Genomic DNA, 27,575 nt, shown 5'->3' with positions numbered 1-27,575 from the left:
AAACCAGTTGGCCAACTTATTGTCTTAATATACGATTAAGAAAGTAACTTTATATGAATAATGTAATTTTGGGTTTGAGCAGATGAGATAGTTGTACGTGAAATAAGCAGATGAGGGGAAGCAGGATCAATTTTGGAGGCCCCAAAAGTCCCAATCCACACTCTCCTAAAGGATCTGAATCAGTAATATCAACACAGAAACTACAGTCTTATACTAAAGATGTACTCCTTCTATTCTTCCTCATTCATTTTACTGTAATTCATTCCACTAAATCACTTTACCTCCAGGATGTCAATCACTCTTGTGATATATATGATTTGCACAAGTGTTCTTAGAGAAGTTAGATTACTCAGCAGCACACATACAAAAGCAGCCCTGGTAGCTAATTTTAATATGTAGAATTTTTTTAACCTGAAATGTTCTTTAACTTAAATGTACAGAGGAAAATAAATTTCCAGCAGGTTAGTAGTTTTTTTCCTAAATGTTAGTACATATTACATTTTAAAAAAGAAATTCCTTTGTTTTATTTTATACTAAACCCAGTAACCAGAGAAAATAAAACATTATTTCTTTGTGGCAAATCTAGTTTATTGAACATAGGAGGAATGTTACAGTGACATTATTCCACAACAAAATTATTTGACTTTAGCTTGGATTTCAAGAGGAAATCCAAATTTCTTTCAAAAGACTGCTGCAACTGATAGCTAACTACATTGGATTCTGGATTAGCTTTCTTTAGTGCTCTCAAATTAAGACTTTTCCAAAACATATCTGATTGATGTTGCCAATTGAAGATCCTAGATAAAATAAATTCTCACTGGTCTACAAAATGTGTGATTTCTGCTTAAAAAATTAATAATTAGTTGTAAGGTAGCCACCATTCTGGAAATGATTTCTCAGTCAATGTATTGTTTTATAAATATTTTGGAAAAATATCTAAAAGCTTTATCCCCATTCAACTTTTAAGTATATTCTTTTTAAAATAAAAACATACACACAAAAAATTAGAACAATAAACTCTTACAAATGAGATACAAATCTTTCAAAATTAATAAATATTAAAGTGAAAAAGATTAAGTCTTTTCACAGAACTGTAAAGTATAGTTACTGCTAACTTCTTACAAAAAGAACTAAAGTTAAATTACATTTTTAAAGCCATTAATTAGTAGTTATACTGAAAAACTTAAGTGTGCTTGGAAAGTTTGTAAACTTTTTCATCATTTTAGAAAATGTTTCGAAAGCAATATACAGATTCCCTTCTTTTAAAAACTGTCACACCCATCACAATTATCATAGCTGTCACTACTTTATATAAAAATAGTTACAAATCAATGTTAATTTAGAAAATCAAAGAATTTTTAATTCTATCATGACTAAGAAAAACTGATTAACTTCCCTAAGCTCAAATAAAGTCAATTTATCTTTCCTTGAGTGCTAACATTTAAAGCTGAATAATTATTTCCTCTAATTATTACTTTTGGTTAGTTAATAGAATTATCTTGTTTGAGTAATTACATTATCCTGATAGGACCACCATGAAGATTGAGCAAAAATCAGAACCTAAATTCCACATGTAATTCTTTTTCACCATTCTGAAAATATTCTAAGTACAATCATCTTTTTACTTAATTTCCTCTAAAATTATCAAGGACAGCAATCTATTAGAATTAGTGAATGTGCACATTTCAGTTCAAGTTCATGGCTTACATTCCATTTATGTAACAGCTGCATATGCAAGCTTGCTATTTTCTATGTGCAAAGTCTTAAATTCAAAGTAAAAGCATTTAGGGTAAAAATTTTTTTGCAAATATTCTTTCCACAACTGAGGGATAGACAAGATATTTTTCAATATCTAACTTACTTTTCATACTGAGAAATAGTTCACTATGACCACAAAATGTAAGGAATTTAATTGATATACTACAACACAATACCATTGCAGAGAGAGACACGCAGACTCAGAGTAATTAGAGCTACGCCCTCAGAGCTACAAACTAAATGAAAGCTGATGATTTGTTAATTCAGCCTTTAGTCATTAAATTATTCAGGGGAGGAGGAGCAAGAGATAATACATCAGATACACGGCTTGAAATTACTAAAAGTTAAAATAAGTCTTGTGGTGGTAGCCAGGAACTATGCTTACCTACTTTCCCCCAAGTTACAATTCCTCCAATGCTTTCAATTTGTTTCTCATTGTTTAAATGTGCCAAAATAAAATATAAAGTGCCTGATTATATCACTTAATTTATCTTAAAATCTGACTTACTTTTGCATATTTTAATAGAATTTAGTAAGAACACAATTCAAATTACTCTTTTAAAAATAATGCTTTTTATAGAACTAATTGATATTGATTAGAAGTATGAAGAATTTAGAGTATTGGACAGGCCCTTCTTCAAGGACTGAGAGCCAGAAAACATTCTCTTCCTTCTCCTCCCACTGGCACTAAAGTTTAGGCTCTAAAATGTGCCAATAATAATGCAATTAAATACATTAATAATACAAATTAAAGGACTGTGAGGAGAGGTAAATAATAGTTTTTACCTTATTGAGAACACTTTCCATTCAAAGGACATATCTGTAGGTATGTACTAAACTCTTTATATATTTTTCTCAATCCCAGGAACAGAGGATTGAATTAGCTGCTGACTCTTAAAATTCCACTGCACCCTGATATTAAGCCTCCTTTATTAGGCTATCAATGGAAAGACATTCTGATTCTTCATACCTTTGCTTCATTTCAGCCTCATCTGAAAACCAACTTGCACAGTGACAAACTTGATTACATGGATGCAAAGTACAAAAGTAAGCATGACAATGACAAACAGAGTATCAAGATGATCTATTATATTTGAGGTTAAATCTCATGACTCATCACTGTCATTCTTCAAAAGTATTTCTTTAGTCAAAATTAAATATTTAGCACCAGCACGTTATTGCAGGCTTTGGTTCAGGCTTCAGGAAAATTCCATTATCAGGGGGCTGACTAAGCATTAATGGTTTGTGGCTCTTGAGCTTATGAGCCAAGGTCATAAATATAGCTTCCACGTGGTCATTATCATTGGGGTTTTTAGCAGAGGTTTCAAACAAAGGCATACTGTGTGTGTCAGCAAATTTTTGTGCCAAGTCTGTAGGTACCTGAATGGCACTTCTCAAGTCACATTTATTTCCAACAAGAATCCGTGGTATATCACTGGCTAGCAAATGTTGTTTGCATTCTTCTATCCAAGATGGCAGGCTATGAAAACTGGCCATGTTGGTCATATCATACACAAAGACAACTGCATGTACGTTTCGGTAGTAGTGTTGTACCATGCTCTTTCTGAATCGTTCTTGACCTGCTGTATCCCATAACTGGATCTAAAAATGGGGAGAAAAAGAAGAAGAAAACAAAAAATTTCATTACAATGGCACATATTGATTAATTTAATCACTCGTACATGGTACTCAGCATGTCTTCATTACAATACTTTGATTTTTCCCTTCCATCATGCCTTTTCAGTGTTACCTCTGGGATCCAGATTTCATATTAGTCTACTTACCTTATAATTAACTCATAATGCAGGTGTCAGAACAAATATGTCAACTTAGCATTTGATTAATTTCAGTAAGTCAAATTTGATTAAAATTATACCTCAAAAACTCATTTTAAAATGTTAAGAGAAAAAAAAGTCAAGTTTTAATAAACATACTGAGTGTTTAAAGTTCTGTAAATTTGGTATTATATGCTCTTCTCTACCTTTCACTAGTTTAACTTAAAATATGAGACTTAGGATAGATGTCAAAAATCATGAGGTTCAGTCCCCAAACCAACATACATATATATTCCATGAACTTCAGGCCCCTTGAAAATTTTAAAAGGCTAGAAAGTGACTTATCTATCCTAAACATCTCCAACGAAATTTTTCCAAGATATCCTGGTGGAAGTATGGGGAACTTGGGGGAAAATGTTGTCTAAAATTAAATATAACTCATGTGTCATGATTCTCTTATCACACTGAATTATCCCACTTTTGTTTAATTCTTTAAAACAGTTAAATGATGACGGTTCTGGTCAAAATGGAAAGACTAGAGGCAGACTTGCTTAGATTACTTTAAACTGAAAGTCTTGTACTATTATAGATATTCAGAGAATGGATTGGAGGCTTAAGTGATTATTTCTCATAGATATGAAAGTAGAAAGAAATACAAGATATAAGATACAAGTAAGTAGGATATAGTACATAAAGACAAGTACTCAGAACATTCACTACATTTTAAGTGCTCAGACAAGGTGTGTTTAATGAACATATTTTTAAAAATTTAATTAGAGATGGAAATACTAACCATTACTTTGAAAAGATCAATAAAATTAACAAAACTTGAAAAAAAGAGACAGGACACAAATAACTAAAACCAGAAAAGGGGGGACATTACTATCTATTCCACAGAATAAAAAGGGTTAGAAGAGGATGCTATGAACAACAACATGTCACGAAACTGGATAACCTAGATGAAACAAATTCTTAAAAACCATAAACTACCAATATAGCCTCAAGAAGAAACAGATGTTCTCAAAAGACTAATAACAAGTAAACAGATGAAGATTGAGCAGTAATTAAAATCTCCTAACAAAGTAAGCCCGGGACTAGAAGCCTCACTGGAAAATTTTACCAAATATTCCAAAAAAGAATTAGCATTGTTTCTCAAACTCTTCCCAAATAATGAAGAGAAAAGAACACTTCCTCACTCATTCTATGATGCCAACATCGCCTAATACCAAAGGCAGGTAAAGAAATAATAAGGAAAGAAAATTACAGGCCAATATCCCTTATGAACACAGATGCAAATCCATCAAAAAATCATTAGCAAACCAAATCCGATGACATTAAAACAATTATACACTATGATCAAGTGACATTTATCTCAGGGATACAAGAATGGTTCAAAAAAAGAAAGTCAATTAAGGTAAGACACCAATTAATAGAATGAAGGGAAAAAACACCTCATTGTCTCATTTGACATAGAAAAGGCATGTGAAAAAACCCAGCACCACTTCTTGATAAAAACACTTAGAAAATTAGAAATAGAAGGAAATGTCTTCAACATGATAAGGGGCATATATGAAAAACCCACTGTTAAAATCAAACTCAATGATGAAAAACAGAAAGAATTCTAAGATCAGGAACAAGACAAGAATGTCCACTGTCACCACTGTTATTCAACATTATACTGGAAGTTCTAGCCAGAGCAATTTGGCAAGAAAAACAAAAGGCATCCAGATTAGAAAGGAGGAAGTAAAATTTTCCCTATTTACAGATGATTTGACCCTACATGTGGAAAATCCCGAAAAATCAAAAACAAAGCTACTAGGAGAGAGAGAAGACGGAGGAATAGAGAGGAGTGGAAGTTAAGTTTAGTCCCCCTAGGGCAACTATAAACAATCAGGAAAAACTAGTAAAAGATCTGGAATAACTGCTGGGAGACAACCGTGACTGTCCACACATTGTGCAACAATCTGGATTGGGAGAATGCCCAAGATCACAGCATAAAATCTGTAAGTAAAAACTGCAGACCCAAGCTGAAAGCCCCTCCCTCACGGCAGCCTGAACTGCAAAGCCTCGCTGTAATAAGAGAGCAGCACTCTCTGAACAAGCAAATATACCTCAGCCCAGCTCCAACTGGGGTTTTAATGTTACCTGCTCAATACAAACTATGAATCCCCAACAAGCAGACAGAGGGTTTTGGTGATGACTGACCTTGGAGAGCCAGGGGACATATCTGTTTTGGGACGGGGAGCCCAAAGGACTGGGTGCTATCTCTGGCTGATGGGTGAATCTGGAGGCTGTAGACTGAACCTGAAAGAGGACTTTCTGTTCCTTTCTCTCTCTCTCAACCTGGGCGGCTCAGTGGAGAAAGCCTCAGCTGTTTTCAGTTTGCAGTGCTCTGCAGTAGAGAAAGCCTCAGCCATTTTAAACTTGCAGAACTCTGACACAGACAAGGGTGGAGACAGCAGAGTCAGAGAAACAAAGAATCTATTCATATACAAATGACTTCTCTCTAGGGGGCATATTTTCCCTAAGAGGAAGAAGGCAGTGCCAAGCTCTACCACCCACCTTCCATTCAGAACCAGACCTCAGAGCCTGGGGGAAAAAAGCCACAGGCCACACCTCCTTACACCAGTCTGGAGTGACAGAAAAGCACAGGGTGCGTCAATCCTCTAAGACACACTGTGCCGATTTGAATGTATTATGTCCCCCAAAACACCATTATCTTTGATGCAATCTTGTGTGGGCAGATGCATCAGTGTTGATTAGATTGTAATTCTCTGAGTGTTTCTGTGGAGATGTGCCCCACCCAACTGTGGGTGATGACTCTGGATAATTTCCAAGGAGGTGTTACCCCACCCATTCAGCATGGGTCTAAATTAAATCACTGGAGTCATATAAATGAGCTGACAAACAGAAAGAACTCAGTGCAGCTGAGAGTGACATTTTGAGAGGAGCTACAGCCAAGAGGGACACTTTGAAGAAGCATAGGAGCTGAAAGAACTGCAGTTTACAGAGACATTTTGGAGACAGCCTTTGAAAGCAAACTTTTGCTCCGGAGAAGCTGAGAGAGGACAAATGCCCCAAGAGCAACTGAGAGTGACATTTTGGAGAGAAACTGAAGCCTAGAGAGGAACATCCTGGGATAAAGCCATTTTGAAACCAATACTCCGGAGCAGATGCCAGCCACATGCCTTCCCAGCTAACAGAGGTTTTCTGGACACCAATGGCCATCCTCCAGTGAAGTTACCCAATTGTTGATGCATTACCTTGGACACTTTATGGCCTTAAGACTGTATACTGTGTAACCAAATAAACCCCCTTTATAAAAGCCAATCCATTGCTAGTGTTTTGAATTCCAGCAGCATTAGCAAACTGAAACACACACCATCAGGAAAACTGGATACTGAATATTTCTTCCTTCTGGGATCTGAGCCTGTTCTGGTCTGGGAAAACCTGATTGGGACAACCAAGGAAAACAGAAGCCAAGACATCAGAAAACTACAACCTACACTAAGAAAAATGAAGTTATGGCCCAGTCAAAGAAACAAACTGACAGTTCAACTGAGATTCAGGAATTTAAACAACTAATACTAAATCAATTCAAAAAGTTTACAGAAGATATGGCAAAAGAGATAAAGGCTATAAAGAAAACACAGGGCGTACATAAGGCAAAAATTGAAAGTTTGAAAAAGAACTGACAGAATCTATGGAAATCAAAGGCACAACACAAGAGATGAAAGACACAATGGAAACATACAACAGCAGATCTCAAGAGGCAGAAAACACTCAGGAACCAGAGAACAAGACACCTGAAAGCCTACACACAAAAGAAGAGATAGAGTAAAGAATGGAAATATATGGGCAATGTCTCTGGGAACTGAAGGACAACACAAAATGCAGGAATGTACATATCATTGGTGTCCCAGAAGGAGAAGAGAAGGGAAAAGGGGCAGAAGCAATAATAGAGGAAATAATCAATGAAAATTTCTCATCTCTAATGAAAGACATAAAATTACAGATCCAAGAAGTGCAGCATACCCCAAACAGAATAGATCTGAATAGAGCTATGCCAAGACAACAATCAGATTATCAAACATCAAAGAAAAAGAGAGAATCCCGAAAGCAACAAGAGAAAAGCGATCCATCACATACAAAGGAAGCTTAATAAGACTATGTGCAGATTTCTCAGCAGAAACCATGGAGGCAAGAAGGGAGTGGTGTGATATATTTAAGATACTGAAAGAGAAAAACCGCCAACCAAGAATCCTGTATCCAGCAAAACTATCCTTCAAAATATGAGGGAGAGTTTAAAATATTCTGACAGACAGACAATGACAGAGTTTGTGAACAAGATACCTGCTCTACAGGAAATACTAAACGGAGTACTACAGAGTGATAGAAGACAGGAGTGAGAGGTATGGAACACAATTTGGAGTGAAGGTAGCACAGCAATGTAAGTACACTGAACAAAGGTAACTATGAATATGGTTGAAAGAGGAAGGTTAGAAGCATGTGGGACACCAGAAGAAAAGAGGAAAGATAAAGACTGGGACTGTATAACTCAGTGAAACCTAGAGTGCTCAGCAATTGTGATAAAATATACAAATATGTTTTTTCATGAGGGAGAACAAATGAATGCCAACCTTGCAAGGTGTTAAATTTAGGGAGGTATTGGGGGAAAAATACAATCAATGTACACTAGAAACTATAATTAACAGAAACATTGTATTCTGCTTCCTTTAATGTAACAAAGGCAATATACCAAGGCTAAATGCATATAAGAGGGGGGCATAAGGAAGGGGTATGGGACTCTTGGCATTGGTAATGTTGCCTGAGTCTTTATTCTACTTTAGTTTAAGGTTATCTTTCCTTTTGCTGCTTCCTAGCTGTCATGGGTTTTTTTGTTGTTGTTTTGTTTTTTCTCTTTCTTTTTTCTTTTGCCTCTCTACCTTCTCTGACTCTTCCTCCTGCTTTGTGGAAGAAATGGAGATGTCCTTATATAGACACTGGTGAGGCTGGTGAACACATAAATATGTGAGTATATAGGGAACAACTGATTGTCTACTTAGGATGGGATGTATAGAGTATGAACAAAACCATCTTAAAAAAATGGGTTGATGAAGAAATCCTGAGGGCAATATACTGAGTGAAATAAGCCAGACACACAAGGACAAATATTGCAGGGTCTCACTGATAGGAACTAATTATAATACATAAACTCATAGACATGAAACATAAGATACCAGGATACAGAAAGAGGCTAAAGAATGGGGATCAGTTGCTTATTATGAGCAGAATGTTGAACTAGGTGAACTTAAATGTTTGGAAATGAACAGAAGTGATGATAGCATGTTGTGAGAATAACAGTGCAGAATGGTGCGTGAATGTGGTGGAAAGGGGAAGCTCAGAGTCACGTATGTCACCAGAAGGAAAGTTGGAGGTTAAAAGATGGGAATGTATAAAACAGTGAACCTTGTGGTGGGCAATGTCTGTGATTAACTGTACAAACATTAGAAATCTCTTTCATGAACTAGAACAAACATATGACACTATAACTGGAAGATAATAATAGAGGAGCATAAAGGAAAAAAATATATACCTATTGCAAACTATATACTGCAGTTAGTAGTATTTCAGTGTTCTTTCATAAACAGTAACAAATGTACTATACCAATACTATGAGTCAACAATGGAGGGGGGTGTAGGGGTATGGGAAGATTGAAGTCTCCTTTTTTTTTTTTGTCTGTATTTCTTTTCTGGAGTAATGAAAATGTTCTAAAAATTGGAAAAAAATTAAATGTGATGGATGGAAACAAAACAAAACAAAACAAAAAAAACCTACTATAGCTAATGAATTCAGCAGTGGCAGGGTTCAAAATCAACATGCAATAATCAATAGGTTTCTACACACTCGTAATGAGCAATCCAAAGAAGATAACAAGAAAAAATTTCTGTTTACAATAGCAACTAAAAGAATCAAATATCTAGGAATAAATCTAACCAAGGATTAAAAGGACTTGTACACAGAAAACCACAGAGCATTGATAAAAGAAGTCAAAGACCTAAATAAATGGAAGGACATTCCATGTTCATGAATTGGAAAACCAAATATTGTTAAGATATCAATTCTACCCAAAGCCATTAACAGATTCAAATATAAAACTATAGTAATCAAAACAGCATGGTACTGTCACAAGGATAGATATTTTGAACAATGAAATCAAACTGAGAGTTCAGAAATAGACCCTCATGTCTATGGCCAATTAATTTTTGACAAGGTTTCCAAGTCCACTCAATTGGGAAAGAATAGCCTCTTCAATAAATGGTGCTGGGAGAATTGGATATCCATATGCAAAACAATGAAGGAGAATCTTCTTTGGTTTCTTTTAAGTAATACTCTATAGTTTTCCATGTAGAAGTCCTTTACATCCTTAATAAAGACAAAATAGAGTCTAAATGAAAAAATGTTATAAGAGACAAAGAAGGGCATTAGATACTAATAAAAGGGGAAATCTACAAGAAGACATAACAATCAAAAACATTTATGCACCTAACCACAGTGCCCAAAAATACATGAGGCAAACACTGGCAAAACTGAAAGGAGTAATAGACAACACTACAATAATAGTTGGAGACTTCAATACACTGCTTTTGTCAACAGATAAAACATCTAGACAGAGGATCAACAAGGGAACTGAGAACTTTGATAATATGATAAATGAACTAGACTTAACAGACAAACACAGAACACTGCACCCCAAAACAGCAGGATATACATTCTTCTCAAGTACTCATGGATCATTCTCCAGGACAGACCACTTGTTAGGTCACTGTGCCAGTTTGGATATATTATGTCCCCCAGAAAAGCCACATTCTTTAATGCAATCTTGTGGGGGCAGACTGATTAGTCTGTTGGTCAGGATGGAACCTCTTATCAAATCATTTCCATGGACTGCTGATTAGACTATTTCCATGGAGGTGTGCACCCCGCCCACACTGGGTGGGTCTTGATTAGTTCACTGGATTATTTAAGAGACCTCAAAAGCTGACCCAGATGCCTGCTGACACTTAGGGATGTTTGGAGATGCAGACAGAAGGAAGTTTGATGCTACGATAATAGACGAAGCCCAGAGTTTGCCCCAGAGATGCTAAGAGAGAACCCCCAGATGCTTAGAGAGAAACATCTCAGCAGAAAGAAGCAAGGACACACAGGAGCTGAGAGACAGGAGTTAAGAGAAACCTAGAGACATTTTGAAGAAAGCCAGTTTAAAATGCAAACCGGGAGCAAAGGAACAGCAGACGCCAGTCACGTGCCTTCCCAGCTCATAGACATGTTCCAGACACCATCAGCCATTCTTCAGTGAAGGTATCCTCTTGTTGATACCTTAGTTTGGACACTTTCATGGTCTTAGGACTGTAAATTTGTAACCATATAAACCCCCTTTATAAAAGCCAATCCATTTCTGGTATTTTGCATAATGGCAGCATTAGCAAACTGGAACAGTCACAAAACAGGTTTCAATAAATTTAAAAAGACTGAAATTATATAAAGCACTTTCTCTGACCATATGGTATGTAGCTGGAACAGGTAGAGAACTGGAAAATTCACAAATATATGGAGATTAAAAAACACATTCTTAATCAGTGGGTTAAAGAAGTAATTGCAAGAGAAATCGGAAAATATCTCAAGACAACTGAAAACAAGAATAAAACATATCAAAACTTACGGGATGCAGCAAAGGCAGTGCTGAAAGGGAAATTTATAGCCCAGAACACCTATATTAAAAAGGAAGAAAAAGCTAATATCAATGACCTAATTGCACACCTAGAAAAAGAACAGCACACTAATCCCAAAGCAAACTTCTTCAACATGATAAAGGACATATGTGAAAAACCCACAGCTAACATTATACTCAATGGTGAGAGACTGAACACTTTCCCTCTAAGACTGGGAACAAGACAAGGATGCCCACTATCACCACTGCTATTCAACATTGTGCTAGAAGTTGTAGCTAGAGCAATTAGGCAAGAAAAAGAAATAAAAGGCATCCAAATTGGAAAGGAAGAAGTTAAGCTTTCACTATTTGCAGACAACACGTTCCTATATTTAGAAAGCTCCCCCTGCCCCCAAACCATGACAAAGCTACCTTAGCTAATAAACGAGTTCAGCAAAGTGGCAGGGTATAAGGTCAACATGCAAAAATCAGTGGTATTTCTATACATTAGTAATGATCTATCCAAGGAGGTAATCAAGAAAAAAATTACATTTACAACAGCACCTAAAAGAAGGAACTATCTAGGAATAAACTTAACCAAGGATGTAAAGAACCTATACACAGAAAAATACAAAACATTGCTAAAAGAAATCAATGACTAATGTGTGCTCCCATAGATTTTATACTATTTTTAAACATTATAAAGACAACATAAAGTATGCTTCTTTTAATAGTATTTCATGAATCTCTACTTTAAATTCCATCGAAGTTGTCAGTTGGCTGCCTGAGGAGTTCATCAAACATCTTCATTGGAGTTGTCTGTTTGCTGCCTGCCCTACAGAATTTGGACTCATGCATACCCACAGTTATAAATATAAGATTTTATAAACTCTTATACTTACAGATATCTCTTGCTGATTCTGTTTCCCTAAAGAACCCTAACTAATACAAGTTTGTACCGGGAGTGGTTCTTGAGAAACAGAATTTTAAATAGGCTTTTACAATTGGTTTTCTACTCTGATGAGATTCAAAGGCACTAATGACTCCATTTCCAATAATCAAGATGGCACTAACAGTCCATGGCACGAGTTGGCAATGGAGATACGCAAAATATCACCGTTTGATTCTCCTAATCATACTCTTGTATGAAGCAAGGCTCTGGGTGACAGTGTTTTTGACACCTTAACAGAGTTTTGCAGAGTTAGGAGGTATAATGATGTTGGCTGTTGCTCTAAGACATGTTGGATGAAGTTATAAGAGAAAGAGATAAGCTAAAGGCTTCAAATTTAAAACTGAAGCACTGTATGACAGATGTAAAGGTTTCTATGTGTGCCCTGAAAGAAAATCTTATTTCTTGTGACCAGGACTTGAGATTTCTGAAAACCAGACCCAGAGTCTCATTGTGCGAGTAGCAGATTTACAACATAAACTAAAATCTCAACTTCATAGGGTGTCTGCTGCTAAAGTAAAGGCAGTGATTGGAAAAGAACAGGATCCTGAAACTTGGATTGGGGACATATGGATTGATAATAGCAGTGAGGACATTGGAACCCTGGATTCTGCTGAGATTTTGTTAGATATATCTACCTGTAGGGATCTGTTCTGAGGAAACAGCAACCCCATCTCCAGTCTGCCCTGAGGAGAGAGCTACCCAACCTCCAGCTTGCTTTGAGGAAACAGCTTCCCAACCTCCAGTCTGCCACGAGGAACCTGCCATCCAACCTCCACCTAAAGAGATTAACCCTTCAGTGCATGCTAATCCTGTAATCACCTCCCCTGAGGAAGCAGCCCTCACTCTTCTGTCTGGAGAGATTAATGCTATTTCACCAGATAAAACTGCAACAGAATGTCCTGAGGTAAATGGCTTGAGGGATACTTCTAATTCTTTTCATGACCCACCCCCACCACCAGTCTTTGCTTCAAGACCTATAACTAGACTAAAGTCCCAACAGACCCCAAAGGGTGAGATACAAAGTGTGACCCATGAGGAAGTACTCTATATTCCAAAAGAACTGTGTGTTTTCCAATTTATACAGAGAGAAATCAGGGGATATGTGTGGGAATGGATATTAAGGGTGTGGGATAATGGTGAAAGGAATATAAAGTTGGATTAGGCTGAATTTACTGATATGGGCCCACTAAGCAGAGATTCTGCATTCAGTGTTGTAGCTCAAGTGGTTAGAAAGGGCATCAACAGTTTGGGTTGTTGGCTGAAAGGTGGATTAAAAGGTGGCCAACATTACCTGAGGTTGAAATGCCAGAACTGCCCTGGTATAATGCAGAGGAGGCGATCAAAGGCTTAGAGAGATTGTAATGTTAGAGTGGATTTATCATGGAAGACCTGCTCTGGAATGTCCAGAGGACACACCTTTTACCAAAACTGTGAGGAATAAATTTGTGAGACTAGCTCCGTCATCCCTGAAGATCTCTGTAGTTGCCCTTTTCTACAGGACAGATATTACTGTGGGAACAGCCGGAATTCTTAAACCCAATGGGGATAACTGGATCCCGAGTCAGCAGAAGCCACGTGGCAGCAGTTAATCTTCAAAGACAAGGTGGGTGTCCCACTTTGCTAATGCTGCCTTTTCGCAAAACACCAGAAATGGATGGGCTTTTCTGTTCATTTAGTTACAAAGTTACAGTCTTAAGGCCATAAAGTGTCCAAGGTAAGGGTGTACCTTCACTGAAGGATGGCCATTGGTGTCCGGAAAACCTCTGATAGCTCAGAAGGATCGTGGCTAGCATCCGTTTGTCTCCAGGTTACGTTACAAAATGGCATTATCCAAAATGTTGCTCTTGGGGTGTTTTGTCCTCTCTTAGCTGCAGCTCCTCTTCAAAATGTCACTCTCAGTTGCTCTCAGCAATCTGTGTGTTCTTCCAAGTGTCCCTTGTGGCTGTAGCCAGGTTGCTCCTTCTGCTGAGCTTATATAGTGCTCTAGTAAACTAATCAAGGCTCATGCCAAATGAGCAGGGCCACACCTCCACAGATAGTATCCAATCAGAGTATCACCCACAGCTGGGCGGGTCGCAGCCCCATGGAAACACTCAAAGAATTACAATCTAGGCAACATTAATACATCTGCCCACACAAGACTGCAAAGATAATGGCATTTGGGGGTCTAATACATTCAAACTGGCAAGGTGGGTGTGGCTACCATAACGGAAAACAGGCTCAAGGCAGCAGTCAAAATAATCTGACTTGCAGAGACTTATGGCATTGGCTAGTAGATCATGGAGTATCCAGCAGTAAAAGAGATGGGCAGTTTACTAAACTCTTGTTTGAGCTGTATAAGCAGAAGAATTCTAAGTCAAGTGAACAAAAGTCTACTTTGAAGTACAAAAACAGAGTGTCATGGCCCCATAATCAATTCCCAGACTTGAGACAGTTTACAGATCCAGAGCCCCTTGAATGAGGGGAAGGCCAGGTATGCTTAGGGAAGAACCCTGTCACACTGCCAAAAGTTTACACTGTTCATCTTCCTCCCAGCCTTCCCCAGGGGTACCTATGGCCTTTTACCAGGGTAACTGTGCATTGCAGAAAAGGAAATGATCAGATATTTGGGGGATTTTTAGATACTAGTTCAGAAGTGACATTAATTCCAGGAGACCCAAAATATCACTCTGGTCCATCAATCAGAGTTGGGGCTTATGGAGGTTAGGTGATTGGTGGAGTTTTAGCTCATGTCCATCTCACAGTGGGTCCAGTGGGTCCCCAGACCTATTACATGGTTATTTCCCCAGTTCTGGAATCCATAATTGGAATAGATATACTCAGCAACTGGCAGAATCCTCATATTGGGGCCATGACTCACAGAGTGAGGGCTCTTATGGTGGGAAAGGCCAAGTAGAAGCTGCTAGAACCACCCCTGCCTAGCAAAATAGTAAACCAGAAGCAATATTGGATTCCTGGAGGAATTGCAGAAATTAATGCCACTCTTAATGACTTGAAGGATGCAGGGGTGGTGATTCCCACCACATCCCCATTTAACTCTCCCATTTGGCCTGTGCAGAAAACAGATGGGTCTTGGAGGATGACAGTGGATTATCATAACCTTAACCAGGTGGTGACTCCAATTGCAGCTGCTGTTCCAGATGTGGTAACATTGCTTGAGCAAATCAACACATCCCCCGGTACCTGGTATGTAGCTATTGAGATAACAAATGCTTTTTTCTCAATAGCTGTTAGAAAGGACCACCAGAAACAGTTTGCATTCAGCTGGCAAGGCCGGCAGTATACATTCACTATACTGCCTCAGGGTTATATCAACTCTCCAGCCCTATGTCATAATATTGTCTACAGGGATCTTGATTGTTTCACCCTCTCACAAGACATCACACTGGTCCATTATATTGATATGTTGACTGGACCTAATGAGCAAGAAGCAGCAACCACTCTAGATTTGTTGGTAAGGTATCTGCGTGGTAGAGGATGGGAGATAAATCAACAAAAATACAGAGGCCTTCCACCTCAGTAAAATTTCTAGGTGTCCAGTGGTGTGGGGCATGTCAAGATTTCCCTTCTAAGGTCAAGGATAAGCTGTTGCATCTGGCCCCTCCTATGACCAAAAAAAGAGGCACAACACTTAGTTGGCCTCTTTGGATTTTGGAGACAACATATTCCTCATTTGGGTGTGCTACTCCAGCCCATTTACCGAGTGACCAGAAAAGCTTCTAGCTTTGAGTGGGGAATGGAACAAGACGAGGCTCTGTGACAGGTCCAGGCTGCTGTGCAAGCTGCTCTGCCACTTGGACCATATGATCCAGCTGATCCAATGGTGCTGGAAGTGTCAGTGGCAAATAGAGATGCTGTTTGGAGCCTTTGGCAGGCTCCTATAGGAGAATCAAAATGAAGGCCCTTAGGATTTTGGAGTAAAGCCTTACCATCCTCTGCAGATAACTACTCTCCATTTGAGAAACAGCTTTTGGCCTGCTATTGGACACTTAACCATGGGCCACCAAGTTACCATGAGCTATCATGAGCTGGGTGTTGTCCAACCTGCCAAGCCAAAAAGTTGGGCATGCACAGCAGCACTCCGTCAAAAAATGGAAATGGTATATACGAGACAGAGCTTGAGCAGGTCCTGAAGGCACAAGTAAGTTATACGAGGAAGTGGCCCAAATGCCCATGGTCCCCACTCCTGCCACATTACCTTCTCTTTCCTAGCCCAGAGCTATGGCATCTCTTGGAGTTCCTTACAATCAGCTGACTGAGGAAGAGAAAACTTGGTCCTGGTTTACAGATGGCTCTGCATGATATGCAGGCACCTCCCGAAAGTAGACAACTGCAGCACTGCAGCCCCTTTCTGGGACGTCTCTGAAGGACAGCAGCAAGGGGAAATCCTCCCAGTGGGCAGAACTTCGAGCAGTGCACCTGGTTGGTCACTTTGCTTAGAAGGAGAACCGGCCAGAGGTGCATTTGTATACTGATTCCTGGGCTGTTGCTAATGGTTGGATGGATGGTCAGGGACTGGGAAGGAACATGACTGGAAAATTGGTGACAAAGAAGCCTGGGGAAGAGGTATGTGGATAGACCTTTCTGAGTAGGCAAAAAGCATGAAGATATTTGTGTCCCATGTGAATGCTCACTAGAGGGTGACTTCAGCAGAAGAAGATTTTAATAATCAAGTGGATAAGATGACCCGTTTGGTGGATAACAATCAGCCTCTTTCCCCAGCCACTCCTGTCATTGCCCAATGGGCTCATGAACAAAGTGGTCATGGTAGTAGGGATGGAGGTTATGCATGGGCTCGGCAACAGGGACTTCTACTCACCAAGGCCATCCTGGCCACAGCCACGCTGATTGCCCAATCTGCCAGCAGAAGAGACCCACACTCAGTCCCCGATATGACACCATTCCCCAAGGTTATCAGCCTGCTACTTCGTGGCAGGTTGATTACATTGGACCTCTTCCATCATGGAAGGGTCAGCGATTTGTTCTTACTGGAAAAGACACATATTCCGGATATGGGTTTGCCTTCCCTGCACGGAATGCTTCTGCCAAAACTACCATCCGTGGACTTACAGAATGCCTTATCTACCATCATAATACTCCATACAGCATTGCTTCTGACCAAGGAACCCACTTCACAGCAAATGAAGTGAGGCAATAGGCACATACTGATGGAATTCTCTGGTCTTACCATGTTCCCCAGCGTCCAGAGGCTGCTGGGTTGATAGAATGGTGGAATGGCCTGTTGAAGATTCAATGACGGCACCAACTAGGTGGCAGTACCTTGCAGGACTGGGGCAGTGTTCTCCAGGAGGCTGTGTAAGTTCTGAATCAGCATCCACTCTATGGTGCTGTTTCTCCTATAGCCAGGATTCATGGGTCCAGGAATCAAGGGGTGAACACAGGAGTGGCACCACTCACTATCACTCCTAATGATCCACTAGGAAAACTGTTGCTTCCTGTCCCTGCAAGCTTAAGCTCTGCTGGTTTACAAGTCTTAGTTCCAAAAGGAGGAGTGCTTCCACCAGGAAACACAACAACAATCCCACTGAACTGGAAGTTAAGACTGCCACCTGGCCACTTTGGGCTTCTTATGCCTCTGAATCAACAGCAAGGAAGGGGACTACTGTACTGGCTGGGGTGATTGATCCTGACTCTCAAGGGGAAATAGCAGTGTAACTACACAATGGAGGTAAAGAAGAGTTTTCCTGGAATACAGGAGATCCCCTAGGGCTTCTCTTAGTACTACCATGCCCTGTGATTAAAGTCAATGAAAAATTGCAACAACCCAATTCAGAGAGAACTACCAATGGCCAAGAAACTTTGGAATGAAGGTTTGAGTCACCCTACCAGGCAAAGAACCATGGCCAGCTGAAGTGTTTGCTGAGGGTAAAGGGAACACAGAATGGGTAGTGGAAGAAGGTAGTGATAAATATGAACTATGCCCACGTCACCAGTTACAGAAACGAGGACTATGATGGCATGAATACTTCCTCCTTGTTTTGTTATGAGTATGTTTGTATTTGTGTGTAAAGCAAATATCTTTGCTTTCTTCTCTATCTTATCCCCCTATCATAAGACATAAGCTGTATTGCTCATTTTGCAGCATTTAAGTTAAAGGAAATCAATTTTAAGAGTTAATGTCACCCAAGGACTTCCACCCTATTCTGGAGATATTTAGTCCATTTCTGGTGTATGCAGGACAGCTGAGTATTGTTAGGCAAAATATATGTCTGTTATTGTTCTCTACTTAGAGATAAACCATGGTTTTAGGTGATGTGTATAACTCCCAAGTTGACAAGGGATGAACTGTGATGGTTAGGTTCATGGGTCAACTTGGCCAGGTGATGGTACCCAGATGTGTGCTCAAGCAAGCACTGGCCACTGCAAGGACATCTGTGGCTGGTTAATAAACCAGAAGGCTGGTTTATTAACTCATCAATCAATTGGCTGCAGCTGTGACTGATTACATCAACAAAGTGCACATCTTCCACAATGAGAGAATGCAATCAGCTGGATTTAATCCAATCATTTGAAGACTTTTAAAGCTAGACAAATAGAAGGCCTTCACGTCTTCTTCAGCTAACCAGCAAAGCATTCCCTGAGGAGTTCATCGAAGTTGCCAGTTTGTTCCTGAGGAGTTCATCGAACATCTTCATTGGAGTTGCCAGTTTGCTGCCTGCCCTACATAATTTGGACTCATGCATACCCACAGTTGCATGAGACACTTCTATAAAATCTTGCATTTATAGACATCTCTTGTTGATTCTGTTTCCCTAGAGAATCCTAACACAACTACCATTATTTATTTGGGGCACAGAATATTCCAGGCACTATGCTAAGTCCTGTGCATGAATTATCTTACTTCTTATACTGAGCTCTATATGATAGTTACCTAATTTTGCAGGTGAGTAAAGTAGTAAGGTTAAGCAATTCACCTGACACCACAAAGGTACTATTAAGGCCAGGACTTAACCCAGACCACTTTATTCTGTAGAGAACATTTATTCTTTTTCCCAGCCCAGCATCCACTCCTAATTCTGTTACAGCATCCCATTTTCCTTGGAGAACCATCCTTCCCCTACTTCCATTTCATGTGAACCCTGGTTCCAGGGCTGGGTATGTGATCTAGGCCTGACTAATCAAAACACTGCACCTCACCAAGACCACCGTTCAGGAATAGGTGTGTGCCCCAATGCATCATCAGTCACTAAATCTCCATTTAGGACTGTTGTCAGAACTAGGAGAAAATTACTCCTAGGCTTTTCAGTTATATGAATCAAATTACCATTTTGCTTAAGCTAATTTGAGCAAAAGAGTCCTAATATAGACTGCAGAGCAAGAGATCTTGACCATTGTTTTAAGATTCCAGGGAAGGAAATAATCTTATCTCTTCTTGCCACCTCTGAGTGCCCAGGCCAATGCTGCCATCCTCCTAAGAAGTGGTACAAGAATCACAGGCTTCTGAAATCACACTGAAGAACACGGGGAGACCTGACCCAGTTCCAGGGATCCTTCATATAGTGGAAGGGCTTGGGTCTGTGAAAACATGCCTTGCATGGATCATGCAGCTCCTAGGACTGAACCCCCACAATTCAGAATCCCTGCCAGCCCCTAACCCCCAACCCCCAAAGGTTTCCTAGTTAAGGGGTCACAAGTTAAGATTTTCAAGCATTCTTTTTAAGGCCCTCCAACTGCTATATTCTCACTCACTGAATATCAATTCAAATCAAATCAAAAGGACCAATTTGGTACCGCTCTAACCACCAACACCACATTTAAAAAGATAAATTTCAATTTAATCCTTGTAGGTTATGATGACTTCATATAAAAATATTCTTTGATTTATAAACATTATTTTACCTATTAAGATCAAGACAGAACAATGGATAAGGATAAATATTCTCAAATAATTTACATTTGGTTGCAGCATTCACTGCATATCATTTTCATCACACTATAAAGCACACCTATACTTTGCTCTCTATGCATATTAACTATATCAGGCATCTGTTCTCATCTAAAATTCCAAACCTCATTTCCATATGGATTATTTCTTGTGCTCTAGCCCCACATTTCCATCTGCCAATCAGACATTTCCATTTGAACATACCACCATCTAAACAAACATATGACTGAAACACAACATTTTACAATAACTATCTACTAACGGTATTACCAGGCCGACAACCTTCGTCATCTGAGTTCTCTTTCTTCTCATCACCAAAAGCCAGTTACTGAAACCTTTTGGCTTTATCTTCAAAGTGTCTCTTTTATCACTTTTTCTTTCCATTAGCTTCCCTTATCACCTCAATTTTGGATTTCCAGAGCATGATACAAACTGATCTCCTTGCCTCTGTACATTCAACACTTATTCCCTAAGTACCTACTACATGGTTTAAGAACTGAGTGAGACATAGGAAGAAGTCTGTGAAATTACCAGACATGAATCCTGCTTTGAGTAAGAATGAACAGGACCTACAAAAGGAGGTAACACACATATACAATACAATGATGAAAGAGACAGAGCATTTAAAGGCTAAGGTAAGGTGCTGAAAAGAGTTCATAGATGGGGGCCGGGACTCCCGCTTGTCGGTTGCTGGTCTGAGGCCGCGACCGGCTCTCTCTTCCTTCCGTTTCCGACCGCGGCCGCCGAGCCGTGCATGTGCGGCAATAACATGTCAGCCCCGCTGCCCGCCATCGTGCCCGCCGCCCGCAAGGCCACCGCGGCGGTTATTTTTCTTCACGGATTGGGAGACACAGGGCCAGTTATGCCTGTAACATTAAATATGAATATGACTATGCCTTCTTGGTTTGATATTATTGGGCTTTCACCTGGTTCACTGGAAGATGAACCTGGAATCAAGCAGGCGGCAGAAAATGTCAAATCTTTGATAGACCAAGAAGTGAAGAATGGAATTCCTTCTAACAGGATTATTTTGGGAGGATTTTCCCAGGGAGGAGCTTTATCTTTATATACTGCTCTTACCACGCAGCAGAAACTGGCAGGTGTCATTGCACTCAGTTGCTGGCTTCCACTTCGGGATTCATTTCCACAGGGTCCTATCACTGGCACTAATAAAGACATATCTATCCTCCAGTGTCATGGAGATTGTGACCCCTTAGTCCCCCTAATGTTTGGTTCCGTTACTACTGAAAAGCTAAAAACATTGGTAAATCCAGCCAATGTAGCCTTCAAAACCTATGGGGGCTTGATGCACAGTTCATGTCACCAGGAAATGATGGATATCAAGCAATTCATTGATAAAGTCCTACCGTCAGTTGATTGACATCACTAAGAGGCCTTGGGTAGAAGTACACCAGCATCACTGTAGTAGAGTAGAAACTTTTAAAATGTGCCCAATCCTGAAACCTCTTGTTTGCAGTGTTAGAATGTTTTGCAAATACGTACCAATGACACAAACTAAATGTCTCCTCATGGGAAATGTATGTTCTTTTAAGTTTCTTTTCATGTATCTGTATATTGTGATCCCAGAGTAATACTAGTATTAAAATAGGTGAAGCAGCTGGCTTCTTTTTCCCAAATGTAATTCAGAAAAATAATAAAATACTGCAACCAGAATATTCATTACATCATTTGGAAATTATTAGTATGCTTAGAGAAAATTTGTTCAGGTTTAAATGAGTAATTAAGATATAAATGATTTAAGTGCATCATGACTTAGACTATGGATTTATTCCCAAACTGCCTAGTCACCACACAGTGGCTGTATTTTTATGTATGTATTCATATATACATAATAATTGTAATACAAAATAAGGTGGTATTGATATACATCAAAATGATAGTACAAAATGAGATGGTATTATATAATTCCTAATAATAGGGATAATACTTTTAAGTGTTAATGAAAGAGTAATATTGCTCTCCTCAATTAATGCCCTTTTATTTGGGGGACCAGACTTTTTTTCTTATCATTTCCATTTAATACTCTTTCTCCTTTCTAGAAAAGGCATGTGTTCTGCCTTTATTATCCTTCATAGGAGACCAAATATTGTTTCCCTGCCATAGATATCAGATGTTAATAAATGCTGTAATTTGACATTCTGAATCACAGACATATGGTATTTATGATGTATTTATACTTATAATGAAACCAGACATCACTTAAAACTTCTGTGCTACTTATTTCTTTAACTGTTTTTTAGTCCAAATTTAGACTTACTCAGTTATTAGAATCTTTAGTTCAGGGAACAGAATGATTCTGTGGTTTTAATTTTCTGTAATCAAATGGAAGAATGATTAGATCATACTTTACTATGTTCTGAAATTTTAAGACTTGATCTTAAAAATTGTAATTTCTAAGGTGATTTGATCTAAGATGATTCTCCTTGTAGTATAGAGTTTAATTTTACTTACTTTATACATGTTTGAAACCAGCTACTGTGGAAAATTAGAATCCATCAGAAAATTTTGCTTTGGTTTTTATCTGCCAGTGAACATCTTTGAAATTTTGACTTTAATCAAATGATATTTTAGTTTTTGTGCAAACATAAAAATAGCAATCCTTTGATTTTATATAGTCAGTATTTTCAGATTACTGTAAAATTATTTGAAAACAAATTTCTGGGTAATAAAGGGTAGTCAGAACTTGATACATATGGTATAATTACCACACAGTTTAATATTTAATTGAAGTGTATGCTTGGTATTTTGAATTGCTAGTTTTGGGGTTTTATTCCAACTGATAAAACAATGATGGAATTGCGTCAGTATAAATGGGTGCTAATTGATAAAGGAAATAATTTGGCAGTGTACAATATAGAATGTTAATAATTAAGCCATATGTTTATGTCTGGATTTAAAACTTTTAAACAATCATTTACAAACACATTGTCTTTTATTTTGAAGAATATAAAGTTATATTCAGTTATACAAATAAACATCTTATTTATGGTCAAGATACCTTATTCCATTGAAAAGTTTTGCTGTAGTGTGGGAAAATGTAAATCTTTTTCACGGTTTGTATCAATGTGAAATAAAATTTAATTCTGCCAAAAAAAAAAAAAAAAAAAAAAAAAAAAAAGAGTTCATAGATGGAGGTAGAGCACAGAAGGAGAGGTGGGGAGAAGCAGAAAATTCTTGATAGAGACACCCTGACTGAGTTGAAAAAGGAAAAACTGCATGTGGAGAAAGGGGGGATAATCCAGGCAAAGAGTGAGCAAAACATAGGGATCAGCAAATAGCTGGGTGCAAGAAGGGTAGCTGAAGAAAATGAATGGAAAATAAAGTTAGAAAAGCAATCTGGAGCTGGATGAAGGAAGGTCTATGTTAATTTAAAATTTCACAACTTTAATCTATAATATAACGGAGAACCGCCAAGGACATCTAAGGCAGGGCAGAATAATCTCCCTGAAATGCAACACTTCTCTGACATCTTGGCAATAATGTACAAAAAAGATTAACTGAGGAGAATGGGAGGTGGGAGACCAATTGAGCTGCTACAATAGTTCAAGAAAGAGGGAAGAGGAAGAAGGAAGAAGAAGAAGAAGAAGAAGAAGAAACAAACCCAAAAATCTTGAACTAGGATTTCAGTGAAAGGCTGAATGAAAGAAATCATGCAGACAGAAATCCGACTGGATTTAGAGAATAAAGGAGAGGGAGGAGGCCACAAGGACGAGGAGTTGGCATCAGGACCCTGAGGTGATGCCGAGGAGGAATACAGAAGAGACAGATTTGCCAGGAAGATGAACTCACTTCAGATATTTAAAGCAAAGGAGGGATTATCCTAATAGTCATGCATAGAAGACAGCAGGAAATGCAGAATGGCACATGAAGGGAAAGGTCTGGCCCAAAGACTTGGAAGTTATCTTCATAGAAGTGACAACTGAAGCAAGAGACTGCTAATGGAGAGAACAGAGATAGAAAAACAGGCCAAGGAGTAAACTGAGTCTCGCTCTCGATTCATCCTTAATTCTGCCATATTTATCTTTTATAAAATACTCCATGCTTTTACCATGTTTATAGAATGAAGCCTAGACTCCACAGATTTTTTTCAAACTCTTCACAAATGTTGCTACCGGCACCCCACATTCTACTCACTTGCCCCTCTTCCCCAGGAACCTCTGATCCTGCTGGAGCATCCCACTGATGTTCCTCACTAGGAAAGCGCCCCCCCCCCATCCCCCAACCCCCTCCAGCTCAGCCTTCTTCTCTAAGCAGAGAAGCTAGAATCCTCTACCAACTTCCAAACCAATAATCTAGCACTCACTCATTGCTTGGTTTTGTTGGTAATCTTTTTAGGTGTATAAATCTTATTACACCTAGCTAGGAAGGCAATTTATCTATGTACTATATCAGTATCAGCAAACTTTTTCTGTGAAGGCCAAGACAGTAAATATTTTAGGCTCTGTGGGCCTTATGGTCTCTCACAACTATTTAAGTCTGTCATTGTAGCATAAAAGCACCCAGACAATATGTAAACAAATGAGAGTGGTTGTGTTCCAACATGACTTTATTTATGGACACTGAACTCTGAATTTCATGTAATTTTCCCATGTCACAAAATCTTTCTGGTTTTTTTTCAACCACTTAAAAATGTTAAACATTCTCAGTTCAAAAATATGCAGTGGTCCATATTTGGCGCTGAAGCATAGTGTGCTTCTTTATCATATCACAATTCTTTGTACTTAACAAAATGTTTCTTTCCAGCAGTTACTCATTACATATTTGATTCACTAATAGGAGTGCAAGTCCTGATTATTTTCCTTTAGTTAATATTAACATCTTGAGCTTAACAGGGCAAAATTTAAATTCTACTGCCAAAAACAATAAGGAAGCTATTGCTATTTTCTAGTAGAAACTAATAATATCTAATGGGAGGATGGACTAAGTCCAACACTAGCCTTTAATAATTTTATAGCTGTATGTGCTTTTTAAAAATGCTTGTATGAAAGAAATGTAGCTGGTCATGATGGGATACACACACAAAGAAAGAGCATATGGATTAGAGTTGGGAATCTCAATTTAAAAATCAAATGCATTTTTATTTAAGGAATTTATTTTATAATTTCATTCAACTTCCAAAATCCTGTGAACAAGATCTTCTTCTTTCATTTGGGAGTGACTAGGGACAGATTAACAAATATCAACTTTGTTACATTTCGCAATGTATTTGAACTGATTCTGACAGAGCACTTCTATGGGACAGGCTCTCTGAAAATTTTCCAGTTCACAATTATAAAAGTATTTTAACACAATGAGGGGGTTTCTGAGATGTGGGACATCCAGTTTTAAAGTGGGACAGTCCCTAGCAAAGCTGGCCATCTTCCTAAGGACACATAGTCTGCCCTTACCCTTTTATAGGTTCAGATTTAAACCCAGGTCAGTTGGGTTCCAAAGCCCCTGCACTTTCTCCCAGAGCTCCTGCTTCCTCCTATCTAAACTGCCTCTCAAACCTCAGAAACCCCATTAATTTCCCTCCCACAGGTTCCCTGGCCTAACCTGATGCTGGTGAAAAAATGTTTAGCCTCTTCTTACTCTATTTTTTGCTCTGCAATGTACACAAATCTTTCTTAACTCCCCAATACAGTGTACTTGAAGGACTACCACTGGCAGCTTGTATGGGAAAGCTTTTGAAAAAAAATTAAAAGAAAAAGGGCCTAAGACAGGTTGATTTAACCTGCAGTCTATTTCTCCTTTAGTGGTAAAATCCCTTTGAGGGTGATGAGGGTTAGAAAACTAAAAAATAAACTGTTCTTGCCTCAAGGATGTGAGGATAAAAATGAAGTACCAAACCTGCTTCCTCCACTCCCCTAGGGAAGTGAAGTAAAGATGAACACCCTAACTTGAAACAAAAGGTAATAGGAGTAAGGGAAAGCAGCGTAGTTGCCAGGGCCCACGTTTTCAGGGGTGGTGTTTAGCAGGTGGCTGAGGGGTTAGACCTAGTTTGGAATGAAGTGTGTCCGAGGTTTACAACATCAAGAGGCCTCAGCTCTGTCATTCACCTTCATTCTCGAATGCTCATAATTCAACCCTTCACAACTTTAGTCCTGACCTTTGCGCTAGCTACTCTCTCTACCATTACTGGTGCCCCAATCTCAGGAGCCACCAATAATGACTTAAAGAGAAGGAAGAATTGGGAGAGTGGTCTGAGGTGAAGCCAAGAGATGTGCAACCCAAGTAGGAACCATCATGTATCAAATGTTTCTGTAGGAAAACATGTTTTTCTAAACAATGTCATACAGAACTACTGTATCAGAACTGTAGGCATGGGAATACCTAAACACTTCCTCAAAAGCAGGGGCTTTTACTTCCTCAATACCTAGGGCATGCACAATCAAATGAATGTCTAATAAATAATGTTATTTATTAAATGAATTTTCCATGCTTGAAAATGTTACTGTTTTCCCTTTGGTCTGACTTCCTTGACTCCCAGCACGTGAGACACAATGAATCAGTGGATAACCCTCCACTCTTGCTACTCAGTGTGGTCCACCAACCAGCTGCAGCTACATTACTCGGGAGCTTATTAAATCAGAATCCGCATTTTAACAAGAACCCCAGGTAACTCGCATGCACATCAAAGTTTCAGAAGCACTGCCTTGGAAGTTTGCTATATACAAATCCTTCCAATCACCAATTCCGACCGCCAGATCAGCTTGAGGAAAAAAAAAAAAAAAAATGGGGCGCACACCCCGCAGAGGACCAACAATTTACCCACGATGGGAACTGGGACACCTGTCATTTCGGGGCGCCCTTCCTCCCTGACAGTCTCCCATCCGCTCACCTTGATACGCTCCCCATCAATCTCCACCGCTCGTTCTCGAAAATCCACCCCGATAGTTGCCTCTGTGCGGTCGGGAAAGCGGCCAGCGCAGAAGCGGTAGGTCAGGCACGTCTTGCCCACATTGGAGTCGCCGATCACGATGATCTTGAAGATGCGGGAGCGGGCCGGAAGTAGAGACCCTGAGGGCCCCAGCACCGCACCGCTGGACGAGAAGCTTACCTCAAGCGACGACTCCATCTCTGAAGCCATTCTCCCGATCCGCCCCAAACTGAGGCGGAGGAAAGGAGACGCTGAAAGGCTGGGAGATTAAGCCACCCAGAGCGAGCGCGCCCAGCCCGCCAGCTCGGCTGCGCAACGCCCCAGGAGCCACCGCCCTCCACCCGGGCAGCGCGCGTGCGCACCTTCCCGCCCCCGCCCAGGTGTGGCGCCCACCGGTCTCAGTCGCGCTGGTCTTTGCTGCCGCGGCTCCACCCCCACGGTTACTTGGGCTGGCGCCAGTCTACCTGGAAAGGCGCGGCGCCCCTCCGGGACTGGACAGCTGCGCCGAATGCCAGGTTGCGGGGTGGAGAGCAGAGTACCCTGGGCCCGCCACCCCAACTGTCCGGGCCCCGCCACGTCCAACGTTCCCGCC

The 27,575-nt window shown here is 39.6% G+C and overlaps 2 protein-coding genes across 3 annotated transcripts; one reads left to right on the top strand and one right to left on the bottom strand.

Moving 5' to 3' along the window:
- Window positions 1-566: 566 nt before the first annotated feature.
- RAB33B (RAB33B, member RAS oncogene family) lies at window positions 567-27,575 on the bottom strand. 2 transcript variants are annotated; one of them, XM_037830692.1, is made up of 3 exons: window positions 27,377-27,575; window positions 26,945-27,212; window positions 567-3,360 (listed from the first exon to the last, which is right to left on the bottom strand). In XM_037830692.1, exons 2-3 carry the CDS (start codon window positions 27,191-27,193, stop codon window positions 2,920-2,922), a joined length of 690 nt encoding a protein of 229 aa, XP_037686620.1. In that variant the 5' UTR covers window positions 27,194-27,212; window positions 27,377-27,575; the 3' UTR covers window positions 567-2,919. The 2 variants fall into 2 exon arrangements, with proteins under 2 accessions (XP_037686620.1, XP_037686621.1); XM_037830693.1 differs by having other exon boundaries at window positions 27,448-27,575.
- LOC119529864 (acyl-protein thioesterase 1-like) lies at window positions 20,774-23,119 on the top strand. The gene has a single exon (XM_037830695.1). It carries the CDS (start codon window positions 20,858-20,860, stop codon window positions 21,482-21,484), a length of 627 nt encoding a protein of 208 aa, XP_037686623.1. The 5' UTR covers window positions 20,774-20,857; the 3' UTR covers window positions 21,485-23,119.

This window comes from Choloepus didactylus, chromosome 3 (assembly GCF_015220235.1).
Source record: "Choloepus didactylus isolate mChoDid1 chromosome 3, mChoDid1.pri, whole genome shotgun sequence".
Classification (NCBI taxonomy): Eukaryota; Metazoa; Chordata; class Mammalia; order Pilosa; family Megalonychidae; genus Choloepus; species Choloepus didactylus.
The sequence above is the reverse complement of the archived record's forward strand: the minus strand, read 5'-3'. Positions and strand labels throughout refer to the sequence as shown.

What these genes read in the sequence shown, in the direction of transcription:
- LOC119529864 (XM_037830695.1), top strand. Translation starts at nt 20,858, where the DNA reads ATGTGCGGCAATAACATGTCAGCCCCGCTGCCCGCCATCGTGCCCGCC.
- RAB33B (XM_037830692.1), bottom strand. Translation starts at nt 27,193, where the DNA reads ATGGCTTCAGAGATGGAGTCGTCGCTTGAGGTAAGCTTCTCGTCCAGC. An exon ending in TTGATGGGGAGCGTATCAAG is followed by an intron (nt 3,361 to 26,944) that starts GTGAGCGGATGG and finishes CCCCATTTTTAG; the next exon opens with ATCCAGTTATGGGATACAGC.